The 22167-nt window shown below is 42.1% G+C and overlaps 1 protein-coding gene across 1 annotated transcript in view; it reads left to right on the top strand.

Moving 5' to 3' along the window:
- The window catches only part of LOC123751042 (nephrin), a 744040-nt gene that overhangs the window by 619913 nt on the left and 101960 nt on the right, over positions 1-22167 (top strand). The window contains exon 10 of the mRNA XM_069322448.1: positions 16914-17073. Within this exon, the coding sequence (XP_069178549.1) occupies positions 16914-17073 (160 nt within the window). The remainder of the gene's footprint in view (positions 1-16913; positions 17074-22167) is intronic.

Below are 22167 nucleotides of genomic sequence, written 5' to 3'. Positions count from 1 at the left end.
TCCCTTTTTTCTAAGAATATAGATACAATTTTCAACAAAGCACCAAGACTCCTGCAGGTTAGGTATGGGGCAGTTAGATTAAAATCCCAAAAACATCCATTTTCTGAGTATATGTCGTATCAGAGGTTAGGTCCAAGGTGGTTAAGTTGTGGTAATATGAGGAAAATACCTAGTAACCACCACAGATCTAATAATAATAATATATTAGCAAAATTAGCTGTAATCCAGGGGTGGAATGGAAGTTGGAAGCAGACATTAACGTCCCTAACAGTTGACTCATGCACTGGATGCACGGTGCTTAGGTACATTTAAAGGATTTTTTTTTTTTGGTTTGATATAATTAGGATAAATTTAGTGGAATTGTTACAAATTGGGATAATTTGGATGAATTTACCGAATGCTATCGTGTTAGGATAGGTTAGGTTAGGTCTGGTTTGGTAGGATTAATGATAGAAAACTAATCTGGAAATTGGAAATAGCTAGGACACAGCACTAGCTCTATAAAATGGTCTTGGGAATGGGAGATCTTGTGTCCAAGACTGGATGTCAGATATTGGAAGTTAGATGGAATGGGTGAAAATGTGGGTAAAATGGGCTTTGGCTGTGCTATAATAAAAAACATTTTGGATATATTTGTGGAAATTGTCTTAAACAAGGTTGAATTTAGGTGGGATAGCTTAAATTTCCCCAACTTTAATCAAATCTAGCTTGGGATGTGTTAGGTCAGGTTAGGTTAGGTTGTATAGGGTAGATTGAAATGGTGAAAACTTGACTAAAATGAGCTTTGGCTGTGCTATGATTCAAAACATTTGGGTATATTTGATGGAAATTGTCTTAAATTAGCTGGGATAGCCTAAATTTCACCAACTTTAATCAAATCTATCTTCAGATATGCTAGGTCAGGTAAGGTTGTGTAGGGTTGGTTGGAATAGGTGAAAACTTGGGGATTGAAATGGGCTTTGGCTGAGCTATGATACAAAACATTTTGGGGATATTTAGTGTAAATTGTCTTGAATTAAGTTAAAATTAAATGGGATAGTTCAAGTTTAGCCAACTTTTATCAAGTCTAGCTTTGGATATGCTAGGCCGGGTTAGGTGAGGTTGTGTAGGGTAGGATATATAATATCTTAGGGGTAATTAACTAGCACGTTTATAAATAGTATAAAAATACCTTTTTGGGTTCGAGCTATATCCAACTCATGTAATGTATGGACAGAGGTGACAGGCTTGTATATGAGGATATGGGATGCTCATATTCAATTTAGCTTTTGCTAGGTTGAATTTGGTTAAATTTGTGTAGTATAAGTATAATTTTCGATAGATTTATATGAATTTAGGTTTTAATAATAGGATGCATTTTGATAGAATATAGTAAATTCGCTTAAATTATCATAGAAAGTACTGACTTCATCTAACCCCACCTACCCTAACATAACTAAGGCTAGAACAAATAAGTCTGTTGGATGGTTTTGCTTAAATAAATATGGGTCACATGATTGGAGAGGATGCAACTAAGGAGGTATTATTAAGACATTAAAAACAATGGACATATGTTAGATAAATAGTTTAGCACTAATAATGTTGAAATATTAATTGAAAATGTATGTGTTTATATTGATCTCATAGGAAGTCAGATGGACCATTCACATATGTGAAATTCTGACTTTTGGGGAGTTGGTTAAACTCGGCATATTATAAATGACGTCCTAATGATACCTAGACAACTTTTATGCAAATTTGAGTATTGTTTGAGCTTGTTGGCTGTGATGGTATTTGTACATATAGCACAATTATTTTACTTGTGCAAGTTTTGTATTAATTGTGCAGATTGTGTGTTTTGCAGTCTATCACAAGATGATAGCAATTATGTATTGTTTATATTCCTGCAATTTGTGTATTGTTTGAGCAAGTTGTGTATTAATCGTGTATGTTTTTGTATGTGGAATTGTCTAGTTGTGTATTTAATGTGTATGCGCTAGTTATGTATTGTTCGTATTTGGTCTGGATGTGTATTGATTATATTTTGTGCAAGTTGTGTATTAATTGTGTACATGTTGTAATTGTATTTGTATGAATTGTGTATTTGTCCTATTTGTGTATTTACATATTTGGGGGTAGTTATGTATTGTACATATTTGTGCTGGATATGTATTTGATTGTATTTATGCAAGTTGTGTAATAATAATTATGAAAGATGTATAATAGTTGTGCAAGTTATGTAATAATTGAGCATGTTGTGCAATTGCATAATTTTGAATTGTATTTACACTTGTTGTGTATTGATTGTCATTGTACAAGTTATGTAATAATATAGCAAGTTTGATTGTATTAATTGTGCAAAGACGTGTAATAATTACACAATTCGTATAATAATTGTCCATGTTTTTTAATCGTTTTATGCGAATAGTGTATTTATGGAGCCGGTCGGCCGAGCGGACAGCACGCTGGACTTGTGATCCTGTGGTCCTGGGTTCGATCCCAGGCGCCGGCGAGAAATAATGGGCAGAGTTTCTTTCACCCTATGCCCCTGTTACCTAGCAGTAAAATAGGTACCTGGGTGTTAGTCAGCTGTCACGGGCTGCTTCCTGGGGGTGGAGGCCTGGTCGAGGACCGGGCCGCGGGGACACTAAAGCCCCGAAATCATCTCAAGATAACCTCAAGATGGAAGTTGTGTTTTTTAAGTACCTGAAGTTGAACTGGTGCAACTGTATTTTTTGTGTGAAAATTGTGTATTTGTGTAAGTTCTGTACATGTAATCTGAAAAAAATAGATTTTCATGTGTAAGTCCATTTTGGTATATGAGTCAAGGTGTTGGTATTTTGTGAAAATTATGTTTGTGAAATTGTGTAATTTTACTGACAGTGCATTTTGATTGTCTAAATGCATAAGAAATTTGCTATATTTGTGCAAATACCATACTTTGTGTAAATTTTATACTTTGAGTGTACATGCAATATTTGTGTAATTTTTTTTATTTTTTTTTATTTTTACATGCAAGCATGCAAGTATAAGGCAACAAATACAATAAAAAGAACAGAATAAACAAAATAAGCAAAAACAAAAAACCACCGGCCAGAAGGAGTGTGCCCGTGCACACTCACGTAGGTCAGGGCACTACTACGGTCACAGAGCCCGCACCATCCGGCAGCGACAAGGAACGCCCCTCATAACGGCGTTCGTTACGTTCGTTACACCTCCTCCCCCGCCAACTTGATAATAACCCGATGAGGAATTACCAGCTCAATCCCGTAGACGTCGTCAACCGGGACACGGAGCATGTCACACATGACAAGCTCAACTAAAGGACAGCCAACACGGCCCGTAAACTCCAGTCCCACGGAGTTTACTCTCAACACAGGAGGGAGAGGGACCCCCATCGCAAGCGTGCGACGTCACCACCAGCCAAGCAGCAACTCATATTTGTGTAAATGGTATATTTTTGTGTGCCACTGACATTTCGTAAGTAAATTACATATATTGTCTATAAATGACATATTTTGTGTGTGAATGGCATATATTGTGTGTAAATAATATATTTTGTGCATAAATGAAATATTTGGTGTGTAAATGTTGTATTTTCTGTGTAAATGGAATTTAGTGTGGAAATTCTTTGTTCGTAAATGCTATATTGAGTGTATATGTGTAAATGTATACTGTGTGTTTTCTTGATTTTGTGTATTTTTTGGGTTAGTTTGTGTTGCATTTTGTGTTAATTATGTTAAATTAATATATTTTAGCGCGCCTTATCACAACCTTAGCTTTTTATTAATAAATAGCAATACTTATTTAAATGGGACATAAACACTGGTCTTTTCATATGAATAGTATATAGAGGATATTTATACATGTAATTACAATATATGATATGTTTGAATATAATAGGGAGTTTAATAATATTTTGGACTTGCTTGAATAATATGAATACCTCGCTGATTGGTATGCATTAATATTAATAAACAGTACAAAAATATTTAAGATTATTTGGGTTGAGTGAACTGTGGGACTACTGAAATCTTGTTCTTAATACATTTTAGAGATTAATATCGTATAATTTACATCTGATTTATGGTGGCAAAAAAGGCTGTTCTCTATCCATGTATGAGTTGTGGAGTATGTGTAGGTATGTATGTACGACTGTTGGTTAAGAAAGAATTCAGCTGATTTGCGTAGCAAGATTATGATTTTGATGTTTGGGAAGGATTAACCTATGAATATAGAAGCTAGCAACCAGCTGAGTTACTAGATTGATGAACTGCGGTGCGACATTTGGGGCAATAGGGGCAGCTATTTGACGGATTTGAGGACAGCTGACTAACCTATGAACACAGTTATTAATCCGCTGAGCCGTCAGATGTGCGGTAACTACTTGTGGATTATAGTACGAAATCTGGCAACAGCGTTTCATAATTGCTGTTGTGTATAAAACTAGAATGTGAGCTATATATTATAAACTATTTTTGTAAACTAATATTGAAAGTGAGGGCCCTTGATTGTTATAAGCGTAGGTTGGACATATAAATGAATGAGACTGAATGGATATTTAAAGGAACTGCCTCAACTCAGTCAGGTGCAGTCACAGTGAGAGGTTGTGTTAGCTGGAGCTCCGATTGTAGTAACATTATTATAGCAATAATGGAAGGATTAGTGAAGGATTTGATGAATCTAGTTGGAACTCTGAGAGCAGAGATGGATTCCCTACGAGAGGGAATCCATCTCTCTGGATGGCCGACAGCTGAAACATCGGGAAGAAACGAAGGAGACCAATATTAAGCAAGACCTCGTCGGGGAAAGTCGCTAAGGACAGGGGTCTTAAGAAGACCTTGACAAGGTCGCCTACAGACGCCCTAAGGACAGCAAATTCATTTGCCGTGTTGGAGAACGAGTGCTGTACTCACCTAATTGTGCTTGCGGGGGTTGAGCTTTGGCTCTTTAGTCCCGCCTCTCAACTGTCAATCAACAGGTGTACAGATTCCTGAGCCTACTGGGCTCTATCATATCTTCATATGAAACTGTGTATGGAGTTAGCCTCCCCCACATCACTTCCTAGTGCATTCCATTTATTAACTACTCTTGACACTGAAAAAATTCTTTCTAACGTCTCTGTGGCTCATCTGGGTACTAAGTTTCCACCTGTGTTCCCTTGTTCGTGTCCCTCCCGTGCTGAAGAGTTTGTCTTTGTCCACCCTGTCAATTCCCCTGATAATTTTGTAGGTGGTTATCATGTCTCCCCTTACTCTTCTGTTTTCCAGGGATGTGAGGTTCAGCTCCTTTAGCCTTACCTCGTAGCTCAATCCTCTCAGTTCCGGGACGAGCCTGGTGGCATACCGCTGAATCTTCTCTAACTTTGTCTTGTGTTTAACTAGGTATGGACTCCAGGCTGGAGCTGCATACTCCAGGATTGGTCTTACATAAGTGGTATACAGGGTTCTGAAAGATTCCTTACACAAGTTTCTAAAGGCAGTTCTTATGTTGGCCAGTCTAGCATATGCCGCTGATGATATTCTTTTGATGTGAGCCTCTGAGGACAGGTTCGGTGTGATATCAACCCCCAGATCCTTCTCTCTATTTGACTCTTGCAGGATTTCACCTCCCAGATGTTACCTTGTGTTCAGCCTCCTGCTCCTTTCGCCTAATTTCATCACCTTACACTTTCCTGAGTTGAACTTTAGCAGCCATTTTCTAGACCATTCCTCCAGTTTATCCAGGTCATCCTGTAGTCTCTGTCTATCTTCATCCATCTTGATTCTTATAATTTTTGCATCATCAGCAAACATTGAGAGGAATGAGTCTATTCCCTCTGGAAGATCGTTCACATATATTAGAAACAGGATGGGTCCAAGTACTAGGCCCTGTGGGACTCTGCTGGTGACATCTCGCCACTCTGATGTCTCCCCCCTCACCGTTACTCGCTGTTTCCTGTTGCTTAAGTACTCCCTTATCCACTGGAGCACCTTCCCTTTTACTCCTGCCTGTTGCTCCAACTTTTTTAACAGCATTTTATGGGGTACTGTGTCAAAGGCTTTTTGACAATCCAGGAAAATGCAGTCGGCCCACCCTTCTCTTTCTTGCCTAAATTTCGTTGCCTGGTCATAAAATTCTATTAAACCTGTGAGGCACGATTTACCATCACTGAACCCATGTTGGTGGTGCATTACAAAGTTATTTCCCTCCAGATGCTCTATGAGCCTTTTCCTCACGATCTTCTCCATCACCTTGCATGGTATACAAGTTAATGTGGTGAGCTTGCAGTTCACTCAGAACAGAAATCAGCGAGGAGCGGCGGAGCATGGGCCCCTCAGGGTGCTCAGAAAGTTAAAGAGGTACCGAAGCGAATTTTGGTTGTGAGAGATTCCCAGGTGAGGTATTTAGACAGGACGTTTTGTGCCAGAGATAGGGGGAACAGGTTAATGGTCTGCTGTCCGGGAGCTGGAATTGGAGATATTGTTGACAACATGAAAGATATTATGATGGGAAATGGGAACAAACCCATTATTTGTATTAGTGCAGGGGGTAATGATGTTTGACGAGTTAGGAGCGAGGAATTGATAAAGAAATTTAACAAAGCCATAGAATTAGTTAGGAGCAAGGGAGGAATCCCGATCATATGTGGTATTCTTCCAAGAAAGAGTGTTGAGAATGAATGGTTGTCAAGGGCACTTGGTGTCAATTGCCGGCTGGAAAGATATTGCAAATCAAATGCAATATCTTTCATAGACAACTGGGAACACTTCTATGGAAGAAATGAAATGTATGCTCGTGATGAGGTGCATCTATCAAGGGCTGGGGTTGTTGCTGTTGCGAACACTTTGGAACCAGTGGTTAGAGGCATTTGTTTGGGTTTAAACTGTTAATAGATAGTGGTATGGGAATTGATAGGGAGAAAGGAGGTAATTAAAATATGTGTTTGTTGGAGAAACAAATTGGCAAAATGATCAGGGAAAGAGAAGGGCTTCAAAATAACAACCCCCCTCCCTGTTCAGCCCATTGACGCCGTGAGGGGGGCTTAGTGGGCGGCTGTCGGAGTGTGATGCTCCTTGGGACAGTCCTCTGCCCTTTTCTAGCCTTGTGCTCCTGCTGCCGTCCTCTCCAATTGTGCTGAGCACCTTTTCCTTTTCCTTCTGTTTCGTTTTTCTCCCCCCTCTTCTCCTATCTGCTTGCCGTTTCCAGCCGACCTTTTGCTTGTTTTGGTTATTCCTTTGGATTTCTTCTATTTTGATGCCCGGGTGCTTGAGGAGGCATACTCTTGCACCCGTAGAACTGTAGTACCCAACGTCGAGAGCACGGGGAACCTTTTATTGTCAATCCCATTTTCGTCACTGAACCCGATCTCGACGGACTCTTGGTTCTTAAGGTGGCATTTGTGGGGCGTATACTCACGATGCAAACCTAGGAGGCCCCGGCATGATCGGCAATAGCTTCTTGTTGGGTGTCCTGCCTCTAATTGTGGCTCCATGGTGGGTGTGGGGGGCACATTCGTGAATGAATGTTGATTTTTCTTAGCAATGATACCTACTATTTCTGCTGTTTCTCCTTTACCTTCTCAGGCTCGTGGGGGTGGGTGGCCAATTATGTTACGGCCCTACTGGGGCGCAACCGGGTTCTTCTCTGATGGTATTAGAGTTTGGGTATCCGACCCCAAGTTAGTAGAGGCTTTCAAGGGGTGTGTTCCGTAACGCGAGTTAAATTAAAGGGGGAGGGATACAAATGTTCCAATTTATATATATATATTCACCACCACCATAAATAAATATATAACAGTTGCACACGGGGGTTATCACTACACGATTATGTACAGGCTTGTCTTCCTCCGAAGACACAGGATGCTCCACGGTGCTCACTCTGGGTAGCCCTGGTTCCTTCTTCCGTGGCCCACGATGAATCCTCTACGATTCTCTTGGCGAATCTACTCTGGCCACAGGCCAGCCAAATCACAGTCCCACTGGGTGCTTTGTCGTGGAGGCCTTCAACCACAATCCAGCCTGTAGCTGGCAGGTACCGATCAGCTCCGCTGTGTAGGCCACTCCACGACCGATACTAGGGTTGCGAGCCCTAGGCAGGAGCCTCGTGTGATCCCGCTGATCACTCTCCTCACTAAGCACCACAGTGGCTAGTCTCTTCCACCAGCCAGCCCCGAATAAGGCGATTCCCGACACTGCCACGTCACAGGCAGGCTAATACTCTCAACAGAGTTCGTTCAGGGGTGACTCACAGCTTCTTCAGCAAACTGGTGATGAGACCTTGGCTGCCTTGGGTAGACTGATCCATCATCCAATATAGCAGTCCCAGGTCGACTCTGCAATCAGACACGTCATTAATACTGGGACGCTCTAGGGAACCTCACAGGCTTAGACACAAACGTCCACCTCTTCATTCCATAGATGGCGTTGCTGTCTAAGCACCACCTCACCAGAGGTCAGCAGTAGCTACGTTATGAGCTGATTAAGACGGGAATCCAGCACCAGTGGCCGGTATATCCCGTCCTCACTAGATGGCGTCATCCATTTGCAGGGGGTTTCGGGAGCGGACTCACAGATAGCGCTGTCGTCACTGCTCCATGCTCCGATGCTGAACTCGGGTCCGTAACACCTCCCCACCAAAAAGAATTTGGTTTGGGTTCCTATAAAAGATAAAACATGACCTCTTGATGACCTCCATGGCAGTGACCATTTCACCATCCTTGTTTCTTTTTTCTCTTTTCGTCCTTCGCTCTCCTTCCCTAGATGGCAGTTTGGTAAAGCAGACTGGAACCTATTTACCATCAGTGCTGCTCTCTCTGACCTCTCCCTTCTGCCTCTCCCTCGCGCTCTCCTCCTTTTTCATGACACTGTCTTCGACGCTGACCTCCACTCTATTCCTCGCTCTTCCTCTTGGGGTCCGCGGAAGTGCGTTCCCTGGTGGAATGCAGACTGTGCTCGGGCTGTCTGCTGTAAGCGTGCAGCCTGGAAGAGGCACCGCCGTCGGCAGACGGCCGATTCTTTTCTTTTCTTTCGGAAAGCGAGTGTGGTGGCACGTAGGGCCATCCGTTCGGCTGAACGTGAATGTTGGGCATCTTATGTCTCCACAATTACGTCCGAAACTCCCCTGCCACAGATCTGGAAGCGTATCTGCAAGATAGCAGGTAAGTTCGTTCCCGATGTTTCACCGGTCCTTCACCTCCGTGGTACTCTTTTGGCGGACCCGTTGCAGGTTGCTACCGAACTGGGTTCCCCCTTTTCTTCTGTTAGCTCTGGTCTTCATCTTCCCCAATCTTTCCTTCTTCGTAAACCTGTCCTTGAGTCTCGTCCTTTGGATTTCTGCACTCGTCTTCGACTTTCCTATAACGATCCCTTCTCTCTCTCTGAACTTCGTTCTGCCCTGGCCCTCTGCGGTTCTACGGCGGCGGGCTCCGATGGTATTCATTATGAAATGCTTCGCCATCTCCCTCCGTGCACGTCTCAGTATTTACTGAGTCTGTTTAATCGGATCTGGGAGTCGTCGTCAGTCCCTGAGGACTGGCTCGATGCCGTTGTCCTCCCTGTTCGCAAACCAGGGTCTCTGGGAACTTCCCCCTAAGGACTTTCGCCCTATTGCCCTCACAAGTTGTGTCTGCAAACTCTTTGAACGTATGGTTAACGTTCGTCTGATGTGGTTCCTGAAACGCCATCACCACCTCTTCCCTTCTCAATTTGGTTTCCGCAATGCCGCAGCATGACAGATGTCCTGGTGAACTTGGAGGTCTATATTCGTACTGCTTTTGCTGCGAAGACCTCCGATGTTGCTGTCCTTTTTGACCTGGAAAAGGGTTACAACACCGCTTGGTGATATCATACTCTGTCCCAGCTTCATTCTTTTGGCCTTCGTGGTCATCTCCCTCTCTTTCTCCGCAGCTTCCTCTCTCGTCGTTCCTTTTGGGTGCGCCTTGGTACTGCTCTCTCTGCCTCTTTTCAGCAGTACGAAGGTGTGCCCCAGGGTAGTGTTCTGAGCACTACTCTTTTTCTGGTTGCCCTCAATGGTCTTTTTTCCTCTCTTTCTTCAGGTGTCTTCTCCGCTCTCTATGTCGATGATCTTACCCTTTGCTGTCAGGGTTATGATTCGCATCTCCTTCAGCGCCGGCTTCAACTTGCGATTGATGATGATTGATGTCATCTTGGGCCACCGATCATGGCTTCAAGTTCTCTACTTCTAAGACTTGTGCCATGTCTTTTACTAGGAAACGGGTCGTTCTTCGTCCCTCTTTGTCACTTTATGGTCATCCCCTTGAGTACAAAGATTCCGCGAAGCTTTTGGGGTTATTCCTTGACACTCGTTTGTCTTGGTTTCCCCTAATCTCTTACCTCCGTGTTGAGTGCTCTAAGGCCCTTGCCCTCCTTCGGGTATTGTCCCATACTTCTTGGGGAGCAGATAGGCGCACTCTCCTTGCTTTACATTCCTCTCTCGTCCTGTCTAAGCTCGATTATGGTTGCCCTGCTTACTCATCTGCTTCTCCTTCTACTCTTCGCCGTGTTGATGCTTTACACCATACTGGGATGCGCCTCAGTTCTGGTGCCTTTCGTTCGACTCCCGTCCTCAGCTTGTATGTTGGCACTGGCTTCCTGTCTCTCCAGGACCGCCGTGATTGCTACTGTCTTCGCTAAATTGCGCAGTCCTTACAACATCCTTCCTCTCGCCTCTGTCATGCTTTAACTTTTAACCCTCCTGCGGTTCCTGTTCCTCTTTACCACTTCTCTCTTTCTGTCCGGTTATCTCGCTTAAAGGATTCTCTTTCCGTTCGTATTTCTAATGTTTCTCCTTGTCTTGTTCCTTCTTTGCCCCCGTGGAGAGTCCCCCTTCCGCAGTTTTGTACATCCTTGACCCGCATCACTAAATCTCTTACCCCTCCTACAGTTCTAAAACGCCTTTTCCTTGAGCACTTTTCTTCTCACTCCCGCTCCGTTTCTGTCTTCACCGATGCGTCTAAGTCTGCGGACAGTGTTGGCTACTCTGTTGTTTTTTCTCATCGCACTTATATGTGTCGCTTACCTCCGGAGACTAGCATCTTTACAGCAGAGCTTTATGCTATTTTCTATGCTCTTCGTCTCCTGCTTTCTCGTTGTCAGTCTTCCTTTGTAGTTGTTGTTGACTCGCGTAGTGCCCTCATGGCTCTCGGGTCCTTTAATCCAGTTCATCCAGTAGTTGTCGAGTTCCAGCATTGGCTGTTTCTTGTTCGCAGTAAATTTAAGTCGGTTGAGTTTTGTTGGGTTCCCAGCCATATTGGTGTGTCTTTAAATGAATGTGCGGATGCTGCTGCCAAGGAATCTGTCCGCTCTTGTCCCATCTCTCGTAAAGGTATTCCATATTCCGATTTTTACCCGGTTATCCATTCCTCCATCCTTACCCATTGGCAGGCTTCTTGGTCGTCTGTTACTGGTAACAAACTACGTACTCTTAAATGTTGTGTTTCCTCGTGGCCGTCCTCCTACCACCGTAACCGGCGATGGGAAACAGCTCTGGTGAGGTTGCGTATTGGCCATACTCGCTTAACCCATGGTCACTTGATGTAGTACCGCCCTGCTCCTTATTGTCCTAATTGCATTGTCCCTCTTACGGTCGTGCATGTCCTTCTTCAATGTCCTGACTTCCAGCACGAGCGTGTGTCTTGCTTTCCGACCGCCCCTCGTGGTCGCCTGTCCCTCAATAGAATTCTTGGTGACTCGGATACTTTTGATATCGTTTGCCTTATGCGTTTTTGTTCTCGTATTGGCATCCTTGGTGATATTTAGCACCCTCTGATTATTCCGCACATATGATGATGCTACATAGCCTTCCCGGTTTGGTGCCTTTTTTTTTGATAATTACTTACTTCAAAATAACAATTCACTTAGGGTATATTACACTAACAGTAGAAGTCTAAGAAACAAAATAAACGAGTTAAATGCTCCTATCTGTACAGAAGAAATAGATATTATTTCACTTACCGAAACGTGGATGAATGTAGAAAATAGAGAACTATTAGCTGAATATCAAATAAATGGATTTAAACTATTTCACACAGATAAAGACATTTAAAGACATATTAGACGAGGAGGGAGAGTAGTCATATATGTTAGGGATAATTTGAAATGTAGTCTCAAAGAGGGAATTAAAACTGAGCCACACACAGAAACTATTTGGATAGAATTAAACGAAAAAAGCAAATATTATTATAATAGGAGTTATATATAGGCCACCAAATTTCGACAGAATGGAAGCAAAGCATCTATGGGATGAAATATCTAGAGTATCTAAAATCTAACAGTATTTATGTCATGGGTGACTTTAATTTTAGTGGAATAAACTAGGTGAACAAAACAGGCAATAATGAAGCAGACGACTTTCTACAATTAATTGACGATTGCTTTCTTATGCAACATATTAAGGAACCAACGCGGGGAAATAATATTTTAGATTTAGTGTTAACTAACAGGGAAACACAAATTAAGGACATGGAAATAGGGAGTGAGCTAGGGAACAGTGATCATAATGAAATCAGATTTAGCCTAGAATGGAATAGATCTGTAGGAGAAAATTCTGTTAAAGTGCCTGAATTTCGAAAAGCTGATTTCAATAGCCTAAGAAATTTTTTGGGTCAAATAGATTGGAATGTCTTGGGGATGGGGTGTGAGCTTGACATGAACCCAGCGACAGTTGACGTAATAGGGGATTTCGATGTGGATTCAAAATATAACCTATTTAAAATATTCTAAGCAAGGCCCAGGGACGTAGTTTACCATATAAATTGAATAGATCGAATACTAATAATCCAAAGTGGATAACAAAGGATCTGAAGAACCTTATAGGTAAAAACAGATCGTGGTACAAAAGGATTAAGAATGGGGAAGTTAGTTTGGAACAAGAATTCATACAACTGGTTAGAAATGTTAAAAAAGAGATAAGGAAAGCAAAAGGAAACTACGAAGTTCGCATAGCAGGGCAAGCGACGACAAATCCTAAAGGTTTTTTTTCAGTTATATCGAACTAAGACTAGGGAAAGGATAGGTCCATTAAAAACTGAGACAGGTCAAATAACGGATAATGAAGAGGAGATGAGTAGTATTTTTAATTTATATTTTATATCTGTATTTACTAAAGAGGAACTTAACAATATGCCTTCAGCCGAACAAGTATATGTGAGCGGGGACGAGAACAGGTTGAATAGTTTAGCAGTTACCAGGGAGGACGTGATTAAACAAATAATAAAACTAAAACCAAACAAATCCCCAGGGCCGGATGAAGTGTTTGCCAGGGTGCTTAAAGAATGCAAAGAGGAGCTTTCCGAGCCACTGTCTACCATATTTAATAAATCAATAGAGTCAGTCAGAGTGCCAGAGTCATGGAAGGTAGCTAATGTGGTACCAATTTTTAAGTAAGGAGATAGATCACTTGCGTCAAACTATCGGCCAATTAGCCTAACGTCTATTGTGGGAAAGTTACTTGAATCGATAAATGCAAATACAGTTGGTCTTCATCTTGAAAAACATAAATTAATAAATGAGTCGCAACATGGTTTTACAAATGGCCGTTCATGTTTAACAAATTTGCTATCTTTTTATTCCAGCATAGTTGAGACAGTTGATAGTGGTAAGATTTGTGATGTTGTGTACCTTGACTTTAGCAAAGCTTTTGATACAGTGCCACATGAGAGACTGATTAAAAAAATAGAGGCTCATGGTATTGGGGGTGCTATATTAAGTTGGATTAGGGCATGGCTATTCCAAAGGAAACAGAGAGTTAGTATAAATGGGGTTAAGTCAGAGGGGGATAATGTTGTTAGTGGAGTACCTCAAGGTTCTTTCCTGGGACCTCTGTTGTTTATAATATATATAAATGATTTAGATTCAGGTTTGAGTAGCAACATCTGCAAATTTGCAGATGATACAAAAATCGGTAGGGAAATTAATACGGAAGAAGACTCACTATCACTTCAAGTAGATCTAAATAGGGGTTTGAAATAGTCAAAAGATTGGCAGATGCAGTTTAATGCTGATAAATGTAAAGTTCTGAGGCTAGGTAATGATGATAGAGTTACAAGATACGAGCTTGATGGTGTTGAGATTGCGAAAGGGATCTGGGAGTTATGATTAGTAAGAATTTAAAACAAAAGGATCAATGCATGAATGTTCATAATAAGGCAAATAGGACACTGGGATTTATTAATCAAAGCGTTAGTAACAAGACACCTGGTGTTGTTCTTCAGCTATATCTTGCTCTGGTTAGGCCCCATTTAGATTATGCAGTTCAGTTTTGGTGGCTGTACTATAGAATGGATATAAATTCACTTGCACGTGTCCAGCGTTGGATGACTAAGTTAATTCCCCAAATTAGAAATCTTTCATATGAAGAAAGATTATCAAAGCTTAACTTGCATTCACTGGAAAGGCGAAGAGTTAGGGGTGACATGATAGAGGTTTACAAGTGGATGAATGGACATAACAAAGGGGATATTAATAGGGTATTAAAAGTATCAGCACAAGACAGAAAACGAAAAAATTGGTAAAATTGGATAAGTTTAGATTTAGGGAAGACTTGGGTAAATTCTGGTTCGGTAACAGGGTTGTTGATTTGTGGAACCAATTACCTCGTAACGTGGTGGAGGTGGGGTCCCTCGATTGTTTCAAGCATGGGTTGGACATGTTTATGAGTGGGATTGGGTGGTTATAGATAGGAGCTGCATCGTATGGGCTAATAGGCCTTCTGCAGTTACCTTGTTCTTATGTTCTTATGTTCTTATGTTCTTATGCCTCATATGGGCTAATAGGGCTTCTGCAGTTACCTTCATTCTCGTGTTTAGGTTACCTGCTATGCTACCTGTGTTAAAGTTATGTTAGGTCGGGGGATGGGTAATCAAGCAATTTTTGGAGTAATAACATTAAAAAAACTACATAAAAGTAAGATGCCAAGGCCTCATTGCGCATCAAGTTCAGGTTCAAGTATGTTTATTGAGACAAGAAAGAAATAATCTCAAAGGGAGCTTATGCTATTTCTGCCCCCCCCCTAATTGTGCATCTTTGTGACGTCACTCATAGTTTTGAAAAGTCAGGTTGCTGTGGGGCCTTGACACACACATCTGTTAATGACAGCAAATATTTAACCCCTATAATGGGGCAGCTTTGTGACGCCGCTAAAACAACGGGTCTTATTACTGTAGAATGCATTTGTGTTTATTATAGGTTAGGTTAGGATTGTTTGGTTTGGTAGGGTCGAAGAATAGCATATCTGAAATATAAGAGCAATGATACACTGAGCTAAGATATGGGCGAATACAACGTATCATGGCATAGCCTGTGATGACACTTACAGGGAACAGTTGGAGCTGTTTAGAGTGATTAAGATAACGTTCTAATGAGAGGCTGGGTCCCTCCTTGGAATCGCTTGTGTGACGTTGGATAAAATAAATGTAGCCTATTGGTGGATCACACCGCATTGGGGATGAGAACATCAGAATGAAGGTAACTGCAGAAGACTTATTTCAAAACATGCAAAGCAGTTTCTGCTCAATGCAGTTAATATGTATGTGCACTGAATGACTATTTTGATTTGATATATGCTACAGTAAGGTGTGTATGTGTGGGGGGGGGGGGGGCATGATTTTGAGCGAATGCGAGACGTACACAGGACTAGAAGTAAAGGAAGAATTAAATAAAAATGTCTGACTTTTGATGCAGCCTGGTTTTTTGAAAAATTATATATTTGTATGTTCTTGGGAATACTACTGAATTTCTGTTGAAGTCTCCATGTCTTGGGGTCTGCTTCATACGAATGGGAGATAGTGGTTTTGTATTTTATTTCCCGATGCTTGATAAGCGATCCTTGAAGAAAGATCGATAAAGCTTAAATTACATTCTCTAGAAAGGCTAAGAATTAGGGGGTTACATAGTAGAGGTGTGTGAGTGGATGAATGTACATGACAAAGGGGGATATTAATAGCCTATTAAAAGTATCAACATGAGGCAGAACACGAAACAATGGGTATAAATTGGATAAGTTTTAGATTTAGGAAAAAGTCCTTGGTAAATACTGATACGGCAACAGGGGTGTACACCAAGATACATGTTAGTCCACGCTCTGAGTTGCTTATCTTTGTTACATGCAAATGGCTGATGGTGGATTTCATTCATTCCTATAGTTATTAAACCATCTTTGGATGGGCACTATATATATAAAGCTTCCAGGTCCTTCTGAATATTAGTGTAACATTATTGAAGTGTATAAATGGGGGTAAAAAGAGATAGTAATAGGGAATAGGCCTGCTGCAGTTTATATAATAGAGGCAGTTAATGTTTTGGTTAATATACATTAATTGTCTTATACAAGGAAGATGAAGGCTGGATGACATCATTGACCATTAGCGATCTCTGAGCAGGGTCACCAGGGGTAACGAAAAGCACACGAGACAGGGGCCGACCTTTTAATCTCCATGAATGAAATTTTTCAGCTAGTTGAAGGCTAGCTCTCACTCACTGGGGTAACGAAAAAGAACCGGACGGGAGGCGACATTTTAATCCCCTTGAGCGAAATGGCACAGGCCAAAGACCGACCGTTGAAATCTTATCGTTGTAACGAAAAACACACAGGCCAAGTACCGACGATCACCAATTGTAACGAAAAGCTCACGGGCCAAGTACCGACCCTCGGTAAAAATGTCTATGATTACGGCGCAACTCAGAAAAACGGTCTCAGACGGGAGCGAAATCTCACCGGGCTACCGAAAAACACATGGGCCAAGTACCGACCCCCGAAAAAAAAACGGTTAGTACTTGGCCCGGTTTCCACTACTATCATCAACACATTCCCCTCACCAACACTTTCCCCTCCCCCATCACCACCACTCTCCCCTCCCCCACAAAAACCACCCTCTCCTCCACCACCACCACCAGTAAAGGCCCCGCCAACAGACACTCACACTCAGCCTCCTGCAGGGTAAGGTGATCCTCCACGCGCCGGAGACTGGAGTGGTGGTGAGCGGGAACAACCTGGCCCTCAGGGGCGTCACCAGGCACCTGGCTGGCCCTTACGTCTGTTTGGCCTCCAACGTCGAGGGCGACGTTCACAGTCTCCCACTCAACCTCACTGTCAACTGTGAGTACTGTCTCGTATCCTGGTCACTGTGAGTACTGTCTCTTATCCCGGGCACAGTGAGTACTATTTCTTATCCTTTGCCACTGTGAGTATGTTTTCGTATCCTGTGCCATTGTTAGTACTGTTTCTTAATTATCCTGGCAACTGTGAGAACTGTTTCTTATCCCGACCACTGTGAGTACTGTTTCTTATACTGGCAACTGTGAGTACTGTTTCTTATCCTGGTCACTGTGAGTACTGTTTCTTATCCTGGTCACTATGAGTACTGTTTATTATCCTGATCACTGAGAGTATGTTTTATTATCCTGATGACTGTGAGTTCTGTTTATTATCCTGATGACTGTGAGTTCTGTTTATTATCCTGATGACTGTGAGTTCTGTTTATTATCCTGATGACTATGAGTTCTGTTTATTATCCTGGTGACTGTGACTTCTGTATATTATCCTGGCAAATTTGAGAGCGGCCTCTCTATCTCACAGTCAACTGTGAGAGCGGCCTCTCTATCTCACAGTCAACTGTGAGAGCTGCCTCTCTATCTCACAGTCAACAGTGAGTGCTGCGTCTCTATCTCACAGTCAACTGTGAGAGCTGCCTCTCTATCTCACAGTCAACTGTGAGTGCTGCTGCACTGAACTCATTCCAACCCAGTATACCCCGCAATTTATGACAGCTGAGTCAATTTTGTTAGCAGAGTTAGCTTTGTTAATCGTGTCAGTTGCAGATGTCATGGCAGTATATGTAGCTTCACTGAAAGTCACTGCATATGTCATGACAGTATGTGCAACTCCCCAGACAGTCACTGCAGATGTCATGACAGTATATGCAACTCCCCTGACAGTCACTGCAGATGTCATGACAGTATAAGCAACTCCCCTGATAGTCACTGCAGACATGGAGGACAAAACTGGTAGACACAATGGACAAACACCTCTAGAAACAAAATATTATAGAGTAGGGGGATATGACTAACGTGGGGACGGCACTCAAGTAAGGGATGTCTTTTTGAGTGAAGTCCTGTGGTGGGAGAGAAATATATAGGACGACACCAGTGGAGATGTTGAGAGTGATTGCTCAGAAATGGGCAGATGCATGAGAGCTGTACATCCCACTCACGAAGGAGTGGGATGTACAGCTGTTTGATGTACAGCTGTGGCATGTACAGCTGTGGCATGCACAGCTGTGGCATGTGCAGCTGTGGCATGCACAGCTGTGACATGTGCAGTTGCGGCATGTACAGCTGTGGGATGCAAAGTTGTGGGGTGTACAGCTGTGGCATGTACAGCTGTGGCATGTACAGCTGTGGCATGTACGAAAATAATAGACTCCTTATTTAAATTGGTAACGCAGGTTGGCAATGGAGAAAAACTAAATAAAAGTAGAGAATACTAGGAATAAGGGGCACTAGGGATTCATTAGAAGAAAGCCAGAAATGAATACGCCCGAATAAAGAGGGAAGCAGAGAAGCAGTTTGGAAACAACATTGCAGGGAACTGTAAGGACCACACAAGGAGATAGCAACAGTAGGAGGACAGTGTGATCAGGTTAGAGAGACACGGGGGAATTCTCACGGAAAACGACACGGAGATGTGCGAGGAACTACAGAAAAGACTGCAGGTCTTTACAAAGGAACCCTCGTGGAACCCAGGGGTGCGAAATGAAAGCCGGATGAGAAACAAGAGCCGGACCCTCCAGACGAGAAAATATTATTGTTATAATACAATAATGTTTTCTAAATATTATTGTATAATAATATAAAAATATTATTGTCTACTTGGAATACATTAAATAAAAAACACCTGGAGGAACTAGACGGAACGAAATCAACAGGACCCCATTTAATTTAATAACAGGACTCCATTTAATAACAGGACCCCATTTAATAACAGGACCCCATTTAATAATAGGACCACACTTAATAACAGCACGCTGCTGAAGGAGGCTGCAGGGGTACTTTATCTCCCGTTAAATGGTATTTATAATAATAACTACTCGAGACGGAAACTCCCTCGATTTCTGGAAAAGAGCAACCGTAGTTCCAACACTAAGAGAAGTGGAGAAACAAAAGGCTATATATTACAGTGTCAATAACAATTATTCAGAGTGAAGTTCCTGTGAAAGTAATTAAGTTGATAATAGAGCCCCTGGAGTGGATAGGTTTTGTGACAGTCGGACAGCATGGATTAAGAAGGTTATTTAATGCTTGATAAACTTGATATAATTTTATGACAAGTTACTCAAATACGCCGGTGAAAAGATGGCTTCAAAGGCTGTATTTTACTTGACTGTGAAATTGTATTTGATTGTGTTTCTCACAAAAGACTGGTGTACAAGATGGAAAAGCAAGCTGGAATAACTGGTAAGACACTGGTCTGAGCGAGAGAGTACCTGAAGGACAAAAAAAACAAATGTCGCAGAGTCAAGGTTTCTAACTAAAAGAATTAAACAAGTAGATTCCCGAAAAGGCTCGGTCGTGGGACCAATACTGCTTCAATTATATGTGAGTGACCTCCTCAAGGGGGTTAGCTCGTACATGGAAATGTTTGCTCACGATGTAAAGTTAATTAAGAATAAAAAATAGAAGAAGACTGAAGAAAGAAGAAGAAAGAAGAAGAAGAAAAATAGAAGAAAGTGGACATCTAGTGTGAGAGTAATCACACTAACGTGATGAATTAATGAGAAAAATCCGCAGAAACCGTGAAAAAGATTCGAACGAATGTGTCCAAATTAAATCCTTTTGACCATGTCGTGGCTTGGTTGTCTCGGGCGTGTGCCTGGGAGATACTGTCGCATAGGTTCGTATCCTAATCACGGCTCTTGCGGATATAAAAAAAAAAAATCTTCTTCTAATCCCAAACTAGAGCAGCTAGATTGTTTTGTTTTGTCCGAGTAATAATGTGTTTTTGAATGACTGTATAACAATAAAAATATACATTTCACTTCAAAATATTACAAAATAGAGGCGGTAGGTGGTGATGGGTTTTGTTTCACCATCCAAAGATTCGGTATAGTGTCAAATGAAATTTATTCTCTCTTCATTAACACGCTTTCTATAACTTTGTAAGTGAAATTGTGTTTGTAATTTGATTAGTTTTAGTTTATGGCTTATGTTTCTATTAACCCCCCGGAGGGGTTATTATGGCCACCACAAGATTACTGACCAACCAGCAAGGACACGTTTGCCCCAAACATTGACCAAGACTAACGTAAACTCTCATTGTAAACACAAACACACACAGAAATGTGGTGCACCTCTCGGTAAATATTTCCTCCTGTGAACTGCTATTTTTTATTTTTGTTGGTGGGCCAATGTGGACACAAACCTCCATTTTCAGCCTCGACAACCATATTATTCTGGTAACTAGAATTAGTTTACGTCGTTTCTTCGTTTGTTAATCAATTTACAAGAAAACAATATTTTGGGCATAATACAAAAATATTTTAATTTTGAGAGGGTTTTTACTCTGGAGATAACACGTTTTTTTTTAACTCAGGTGGGTACTGGAACAGGCGACTGGTGAGAGCAGAGCCGAGAGCTTACTCATGCCATTGCTCGTAGTAAGCCTTACCCACTAGTGTTTCCCTGGAACACGACCCGGCAAGCGTTTAACATCCAGATACCCAATCACTGCTGCGTGAACAGAGGCATACAATTAAGAAGTGGCGCCTTGTCAATCCTCTTTGTGTCCAGGATACGAACCTTGGCCCAATCGGTCATGAAACGCTGAATGAGTGCGTTACCACTGCGCCACAAGGACTGCTTAGAAAATCTCAGCCTAACTATAGGGTGGAAGGAGAACTGCTGAAGTAATGTCTCGGCGGAAAGATTAACTTCCATGTAATTGCCGGATTTCAGTGATCTGATTGTAGTAAATTAAAGAATATTCTTCAGCAATGGTATGTAGTTGTGACACAAACCGGCACTGATGTTCATGCGCTATAGCAACCACAGACTATAACGGCACAAGAAGAAATAAGAGAAAGATATCTGAAAATAAAGAAGGTGACAACGTGATAATTCATTATCAGTTCGCGTGATAATTGATAATGATTCAGCACGTGGCAAAACGTCACCACTTCCTTCATTTACGGATGTGTGGGTCTAGTGTTCAGCCACACTGTTGTGGCTTACTCTCTGTAAGATAAATGCAGGTTCTTCACCAGTAGCTATCGGGAATCGAACACGTTCCTCTCTTACAAAAGATGAAATCTCTCAGGTTCGTTCTTAATATCACGAAAATAGAGTGATCTCACACAAGCTCCTTGCACGCAGAAGCGGCGAGTCAAGAACCGTTTATGCTCTCCTATAAAGCAGCCACAAGCGAATATATGAGCAATAGCATAAATAAAACCTAATTTACAAAGTGCAGGCAGTGAAAAAAAAACATAAAGTCGGGAAAAACAGGCAAACATATATGCAGAAAACGGGGAAGCCAGCGGAAACTCATGTAACCAAGAACTGACCCCATCCCAGGAGGATCAAAACAAGCACTTTGATAATGAGAGGTTTGAAGCGGGTCTAACAGCGGGACGACCTCATCAAGACGATGGACTGCGACAAGGGAGAAGCCTCCCACAGGTGTCGTAGCTCACTCCTAATGTGCTTCTATCACACCTATATAGTTACCGGTGTCACACCTCACACCTCGACACAAGTATCTTAAATTACTGTTCTAACCTCACACCTCACAACAGATGTCGTAGCTCACAGTTCTCACCTCACACCTCGCCACAGGTGTGGTAGCTCTCAGTTCTCACCTCACACCTCACCACAGGTGTGGTAGCTCCCAGTTCTCAACTCACACCTCGCCACAGGTGTGATAGCTCTCAGTTCTCACCTCACACCTCACCACAGGTGTGGTAGCTCCCAGTTCTCACCTCACACCTCGCCACAGGTGTGGTAGCTCTCAGTTCTCACCTCACACCTCGCCACAGGTGTGGTAGCTCCCAGTTCTCACCTCACGCCTCGCCATAGGTGTCGGCTTTGCCATTCACAGAACACCTGTTCAGTCTCCACAGTTCCACAACCACTGAAGACCACAAGTATTTTTGTTCAAGAGCAAGAGAGGATGTATGTGCTTCTAACTTACCATTGG

The sequence above is a fragment of the Procambarus clarkii genome, chromosome 11 (assembly GCF_040958095.1).
Source record: "Procambarus clarkii isolate CNS0578487 chromosome 11, FALCON_Pclarkii_2.0, whole genome shotgun sequence".
Taxonomy (NCBI): domain Eukaryota; kingdom Metazoa; phylum Arthropoda; class Malacostraca; order Decapoda; family Cambaridae; genus Procambarus; species Procambarus clarkii.
This window is presented reverse-complemented; position numbering and strand designations above follow the sequence as displayed.